The sequence below is a fragment of the Papaver somniferum genome, chromosome 7 (assembly GCF_003573695.1).
Source record: "Papaver somniferum cultivar HN1 chromosome 7, ASM357369v1, whole genome shotgun sequence".
NCBI classification, from domain to species: domain Eukaryota; kingdom Viridiplantae; phylum Streptophyta; class Magnoliopsida; order Ranunculales; family Papaveraceae; genus Papaver; species Papaver somniferum.
The window spans coordinates 69,034,471-69,042,184 of NC_039364.1; the positions used below are offsets into that span (position 1 = coordinate 69,034,471).

Genomic DNA, 7,714 nt, shown 5'->3' on the forward strand with positions numbered 1-7,714 from the left:
ATATAAACGTTCTAATCACAAGAGAGGAAGAGAGATATAACTCTAGACACTTTCCTTGATTGAGTTTTAACTCTTGGAATTGTATTGAGTTTGTCCATACATATTTCCTACAAAAAAGTTGGTGGTGTATTTTGGTACCCCCGGTATTTTCAAGAGCATCTCTGTCAACTGGGTAAATCAATCCCTGACATTTTATGTCCTAGTTGATTCTAGAGTCGCCTCTATTGACCTTTTAGATCTACGACTAAAAGAACTTCGCATGGGGATTCGTAAAGCCAGGTCCGACTATCTTTACCTTGATAGTTCGTGAATCATGATCTTGATTTTCTGTTATCGAGGTTTTCGTAATCTCTTTCATGCAAGATACATAGTAGTCACAAAGTTTCTTCGTCTTTGACTTTGTGATTCCTCAAGATAGATATCTAAAGACTGATCTTAGTTGATCTTTCGACAATTGTTCTTGATAGGTGGTTAAGAATCTAGGTTGTTCTTCAGGAGTCACAAGTTCCGGATTTGTGAGGTTTGCTAGCTTGCTATTGCAAACAGATTTCCACACCTTGTTCTTTGATCTAAACGTAAATCAAATAGGCTTATCTGCTATAGGAAGATTGGTATCAAAAGTCTTCACTTCGGCTGAAGCAACTCTTAGGCTGTATAAGACGTCAGCTAAGGGAATCAAGTGCGTAGAACCTTGCGAGGTTCAAGAGACGTAAGGAGCGCGACTGTAATTGAACGCTTGGAGGGTGGATTCAGTCTCAACTAAATTCCAGTCCGAAGTATGATAGTAGGCTAGTGTCTGTAGCGGCTTAATACAGTGTAATGTTCAATATGGACGAGGTCCCTGGGTTTTTCTGCTATTGCGGTATCCTCGTTAACAAAATTTATGGTGTCTTATGTTTTTCCATTTCGGCATTATGTTGTTTATCTTTATAATTGGATCACATGTTTATACGTATTCAATCTACGTAGATAATTCCTCTTAATTATAATCGATTACGAGACTAGTGTCTTGTAGAATTCGTATCTTGAAAGATAGATAACAAGTTTAACTACTTGGCAGAATTCCGAATGAATTATTTGGATACGACTAGATTGATCTATTCTTGGATATTGATTTTTGAGATCGTCAAAGTACTCTGCTTAACAATCAGTTTCACGTACTTTGTATCTATATACATACTGATTGAGTAGAGGTTGAGATATTAACTCTATACATATTGTCAAGGATCATTAAGTTAGTCTTCTTGAAATTGTGTTGAGTTTTTTCTATAAGGTTTCCGAACGAAAAAGTAGGGTGTATTTGGTATCCCCTGTGTTTTCATCATCGATTAAGACTCATGGTCTAACTAGGTCAAAGATTGACCATATAAAATACATCTGCAAAGCAGACTTTCACATGAGACATCAATTCATGTCACATGGGGGGATCACGATGAGAGTTGTGGTAAGTCGTGATGGAAGTTAAAGGAGAAAATGGAATAGTGGATGGTCAATCAACTAAGTCTTCCACGGAAAGTTAAAGTGGTTTTGTCATGTTATCCCACTTCCCCACTCTTTCACTTCCTTCAACTGTCACCACTTACAGGAAATCGATGTGCTCCAATAAATAGGTTCCGGAACCTATGACTTGATAAGAACATAAGACTCAACACACAATCAATTATCAAATACTTTCAGAAGATATCTCTCGTCTACACAGAGAATCATCTTCAAAGCAGTTCAATACATCACATCATCAATCGCTCAATCTCCATTGATCTTCGCACATTCTCAGCTTCCTTCCCTACAGACCGATCCTTCTCCTGCTACTCTTGTTGTCCGAATTGAACCTGGAGCGGGCATTGTCTTGGTTTAGGCCAGGGTCCTACAGATTAGTCTCTTGAAGTCAAAGTACTATCGTGCAATACATTTGTTTAAAGGTTCAGGCGATTTGCTACTTTGGGCATTTGCTTTATCGAGCACTTGCATCCTCCACCATTTTTTACCAGAAAATCAGCAGATCGTTTTTACCCACAAACACTAGCTAGTGTATTAGTCGTCAAGGTTATAGTTTCACACGCATGATGACTAATAGCAAAAATGGACACAATAAACATTGGATTTTGGCAGTTGTTGGTCATCAGGGTAGAAAATGTATCAAAGTGATGGCCATAACCTAGTCGGCAAGCTAGATTTTCAAAACCTTGACGACTAACTACAAAATGAAACACAGGAAAAACAAGTTTTAGACAATCATTAGTCAACATGATTTAGATTTTCATAACCTGACGACTAGTCGTCAAGGTTTTGGGATGAATACTATGGCGACCCTGCGAATATTACTTTCAGAGATAAAAATTTATCATGATACTCATCTCAGGAAGATGACGACTAAAAGTAAACATGAAAAGTCTTCAAGGTAGACAAAGAGATACCTTGACGACCACATAACTACGATTCAACAATTTCGATTTTTCAGACCTAATTTGACATTCAAACAATACTGGATTGGTTTTATGCAATCACTTACTTTCTCAATTTCGTCATTTCTTTGGTTTCTTCACTTTCACAGATTTCTTCTTCACCTAATTTTTTTTTTTTCCGATTGTATTGTTGCATAGTCTTTCCAATCTTAGGATCCTCACGATTAGGTTTTTTATACTGTATTTCATACGCTTCTGCATGTCTGGAGATTAATCGACGATGAAATTTTCCAATCCACGATTATGACAAATTAATCGAGGAGTTTTCTTTCGTTTGGAAACGATGAAAAATGATGGAGAGGGATGAAGAGGACGTTAGGATATAGTAGGAAGAAGAAGATGATATAAAATTGATATTACCAATGTGTTAGTTTTAATTAGAATTTTTAAAGGTAATTTTGTAACTTTACAATTTTTAACTCCCCTCGACCTTACTTCTAAATCCATTTAAATTTATGTATACCTCAATCAGGTTGGAATACCCCAGTTCAACGAGTTAATTAATTAAGAGTCTTTTGGTCATTAACAAATATAGTTGGACAAAGAGTTTTTTATTTGACTGCAACATTATCCCTCTGTTATCATATGATGACCTCATATAATTTAGTAGGCCTAGTCGTACCAGATTGCTTAACAAGTAGTAAAAATAAATAGAACAAATGAAAATACTTGGTGTGTTAGTCATGGACCGCGGAGATTAACATCTTGTTTGTTTTTTCCTCACTCATCTGAGTCATCTGAATCTGACTCATCGAGATTTGACTGATATCACCTGACTCATTTAGATTTGACTCAATATGTTTGTTTTTTGAGTCACATCTTACTCAAAAATATGCGAGTCAGTGACTTGTTCCCATAAATCAGGGGCATTTTATTCCCTGATTCAAATGAGTGTGAATCATATGTTAGGTCTTAATCAAATCGCGAGTCAAACTTGACTCACAATAAAAAAACAACATCTGACTCGAGCTAGTCTGCAAAAAAAAAAAAAAACACACTCTACGCCTTACAGATTGTATACCCGCACAGGAACAAAGTTCTACAGACAACCGTTGGATTATTACCATGATACCCTTCGCTCACCAGACAGCTCAGCCAATAATAATGGTACAGCAAGCAGTCAAACACGCCTTGGAAAAAAAAGTAAAGGAGAGAGTGAAAGAGAAGGGAATAGAAGAGAGAGAAAGTAGTGTGAGAGAGAGAGAGAGAGAGAGAGAGAGGGAAAATGGAAGAAGCAGCAAATAATAGTAATAGTCCGGCTCAACAACAGCAACAGCAGCAGCACCAACAACAACTAATGAAGATGCATAAACAACAGCTTCTTTATCAACATTATCAACAACAATTACAACAACAAAATCAATTCCCAAATCAAAATCAAGCTATTTCTCGATTTCCATCAAATATTGATGCTCATTTAAGACCATTAGGAAGTCTTCAACAGCAGCAGCAGCAGCAGCAACAGCAACAACGTTCAATTAATCTTCAGCAGCAACAGCAACAGCAGCAGCAAATACAACAACAGGGTTCAAACCCTAACCCTAATTTGAATGTCAATGTTAATCTGCAACAGCAGCAGCAAAAAGTAGTAAGTAGACAAGGGCAACAAGCAGAACTAGAAATGGCTTATCAGGATGCTTGGCGGGTGTGTCACCCTGATATCAAACGCCCTTTTTCTTCCCTTGAAGATGCATGTGAAAGGTTTGGGTTTCTTCTTCTCCTTTTAGGGTTTTATCCAAGATTCGAACTTTTTTATGTTAATGTGTCTTGTTTGTAATTGATTTCTGATTTCAAAGTGAAATCCACGGCCCAGTGTTGAATTACTTGATAGAAAACATGGAGGGAAAGTGAATTTCTGGAACATAGGTACCAAATAGGCCTCAATTAGTTGTACATTATTACCAAGCTTGTAACTTTCCAACAATATTTTAGGTCTGGCATATTGATCAGGACAAAATAATTAGGTATTTCCATTCTTAACACCCATATATCATAACAATGATCATCATTGCCTCCTTTAAACCAATCTTTTTTGGTATTTACTGTCTTACATCACAGAACCAAACAAAACTAAGAAATAAATTTGTAATTTTAGCAAAAAAGGAAGAAAGAGGAAACTGAATATGGATTGTTGAGTGCAAACCTGCGGTTTACTAAGTGTCAAACACAGGGTGCTCATAAGATATACACAGCATCAAACAATCGTTCTTTTTCTAGTATCTAGGTTGACTGATCATTTGTTCATTCAATGCTCATCAAGTTGTTACTTAATATTCTTCCGGAGTCTGACGCAAAATAAATTAAGATCTCAGTTTCCTGTCTTTTGCTCATATATATCTCTAAATTGGTGCCTAGAATTCCAAATTTGCCTCTTTCTTAGATGATTTAATAACATATACCTGTGGCAACAAGGATTTGATTGTTTGTCTTGTTTACAATAATATATTTTGAGTGAGGAACAGGGCAGGGTATACTAGAATAGATACTGCATTTCAATAGAGTTGGAATTGCGGTTTTAACCACTTCACTGAAAATAAAGGAGCTTGATGAGTTATGTAATCTTTTGGAGTGTTGTTGGTAAGAGTATAAGGCTTTGCAGTTTTGAGACTTTTTGGTACCTTGGGTGTTTCAGCAGTCTGTATTTTGCTTTTCAAACACTGATTGCTTCCATTCTCTTTATTTTTCATTTTCTTTTCATTATACACAGTTAAGAGGAATGAAGATATTTTGGCAGTTCTTTTTCATAGGGAATATGTAAGGCTTATGTGAAAATTAGGTAATGAGAAATTTATATCCTTGATGGACTGACCAAAGATGGGGGGGGTAAAAGAAGTAATGAAGCCAATTTTGGTGGTAGTTCAGTCGAGTCTCCATGAAGTGGGTCTTTTTGAACCTTGGAGAATATAATGGATTATCTTGTTGTTGCTGTTCTTGTCTAACCTGATGTAGGCCAGATTTTTCAATATCAATTGAGAGTTAGTTTGTTTGATTTCATTCAGTCCCAACATTGACATCTCTTCTCGGAGTTCTACACTCGTAATTTGGGTTTTTGAACATTTTTCAAGGGATGTTCAACGTTACCTGTGAAACCGAACTGGTGTAGTATGGAAGATATAATAAAGAGTTGAAACTAGTTTCCTAAATGATTATGAATCCATTCCATCACTTACTCTTTAGGTAAGGTCTCTGTAGCGTGTCTCAAATTGCACCTCTATACGAAGCTGTTACTTACTATTCAAACAGAGGATTTGGTATTGTTGTTACTTATTATTCAAACAGAGGTTTTAGTATTGTTTCGTAGTTAATGTAAACTGAAATTTGTTTTCCTTGAGATTTATAGGGAAGATATTCTTAGTAGTGTGCCTGAACCGAAGATTGGTGGTAGGTTGCTAAGTTAGATGAAGTGGTCTGTTCAAGATATGCCGTTATCTACTCTTTGTAGGAGTACACAACTCTAGAAATTGGAAGGGACCTCCTCAAGAATTAATTCTAGTAGGATACATGTATATATGTATTTATCCTCTTCCAGGCAGCATGGGAATGCATGCATTGCGTCGATTATGTATATAGCCATTTTTCCACCATGAAATAGAAAAACAGGTTTATGAGCAGTTTAGCATCTCCTCCCCGGATCCTCTTCCTCTGGCTGAAAACCTGAGAGGTTCGTCAAGGTATAGCTTTTTATATATCAGAAGTGAACATTATGTTTCTACTGGAATGTTTTGGTTGCCGTCAGCTGTGATGCTTTCTATTTAGATTCTTTGCTACCTGATGGAGTAAATGGAGTTCAATGGAGTAAAGCAACTAGTTCGCTTGAAGGTTCTTTCGTTTATACGCTGGTTGCACAATAATCTGTTCCTAATTGATATGCCTTGAGGGATACAGTAGGGCTGGAACAACGTTATTTTTCTTGAAGTGCATGAAGCTCTAGCACGAGTTCAAAATTAGGTTACTTGGCTTTAAATGTTTGGATGCTGTAGTGGGTATTAAACCCTGGCTAAGAGCCACTCAGGTTTAACCTGTACGCCTTGTTGTGAACGAATATTTTGATGGTGCAAGCGCAATTGTATGTGAACTGCAACCATGATGTATTAGTCAAAGTAGGGTCCAAACAAATTTATGGTTGATCATCATTATATTAGCTCATGAATAGACGATCAAAAACTTTTGTACTTGCTAAAGTAACCTCACTGTGACCGTGTTTTCCTCGGTTGTTTTCTCTCTTTTCTCTCTGCTTTTCTCCAATTAATTTATTTGTTTACGCCTCTTATGAATATTTGCAGGCTACTGCCTTACCACGTGGTGGCAGACTATGAAGCTGAAGAGGATGATAGAATCCTTGATTCTGATACAACAGGTCAGATGCCCTCCCGCTCCCAGCAATGGGACCACAACATTGCAAGTAAAGTATCAGAATTTACATCTACTTTCGAGAAACAAGTCCTGGCCTTCAATATAATATCTCGTAAGCGAAGTCTAGGGGAGTTTCGGTCTGAAGAGAGATTGATGTTAGAGCAAGCCCTTCTACAAGATGAGAAACATGCTCTGTTGGAGCTAAGGGCTGAGATTGAATCCAGAGAGAAAGCCAGTCGAGATGCTGCAGAAGCTAAAATGCGAATGGCAGCCATGGTTCAAGCAGAGCAAGCCCGTGTTGAAGCACAAACTCATGCGGAAATGCTTGCTCGTGCACCAATGAGAGGGAGTGCTGTTGGTTCTCAAGCTGATGAAGGTTCAGTGGGGAATGAGATGTCAGGGCATGAACAAGTAGGCCACATGGATGAGATGATTCATGGTTGGGGTAGTACGCACAGAGAGGATGATGAACCATCAGAAGATTTTCTGAATGACGAAAATGAGCCTGAAAATGGGGACACTGGAATCCAGGATGAATGGAGGGAAGTAGGAGAATTTGATTTGAATACTAGGTAATTAAACTTAGAAATCAGATGTGAAGTGACTATTTTAATCAGTTCTGAGGAAAAGGTGCAGGATGAGTAAAGTGACTTTGGTCATCATTAACAAACAGAGCTCCAAATTCTTGATTGTAGATTAATTGATGTATCTGTATGTATGGATGTGATTGTAGGTTCCTGTGGCTCTTTAAATTTAAACAATGGTTCCTACTCGGGTGATTTCCATGTTTGAAATTGGAGCGTTAATTGTTAATTTATCCATTTTCACCATTAAGGGGTGGATTTGATGTCATTTTTAAAACATGTCGGGTAAAAACATTTCAAACCCTGTATTTCTGT

The 7,714-nt window shown here is 37.3% G+C and overlaps 1 protein-coding gene across 1 annotated transcript; it reads left to right on the plus strand.

Moving 5' to 3' along the window:
- The first annotated feature begins 3,621 nt into the window (after positions 1-3,621).
- Positions 3,622-7,700, plus strand: LOC113297559 (putative mediator of RNA polymerase II transcription subunit 26). Its single transcript, XM_026546064.1, has 2 exons — positions 3,622-4,163; positions 6,746-7,700. Exons 1-2 carry the CDS (start codon positions 3,688-3,690, stop codon positions 7,389-7,391), a joined length of 1,122 nt encoding a protein of 373 aa, XP_026401849.1. The 5' UTR covers positions 3,622-3,687; the 3' UTR covers positions 7,392-7,700.
- Positions 7,701-7,714: the final 14 nt, after the last annotated feature.

Bases quoted from the DNA above. Each gene is read 5' to 3' on its own strand.
- LOC113297559 (XM_026546064.1), top strand. From the start codon at position 3,688: ATGGAAGAAGCAGCAAATAATAGTAATAGTCCGGCTCAACAACAGCAA. The intron at 4,164-6,745 runs GTTTGGGTTTCT...GAATATTTGCAG, and splicing joins CTTGAAGATGCATGTGAAAG to GCTACTGCCTTACCACGTGG.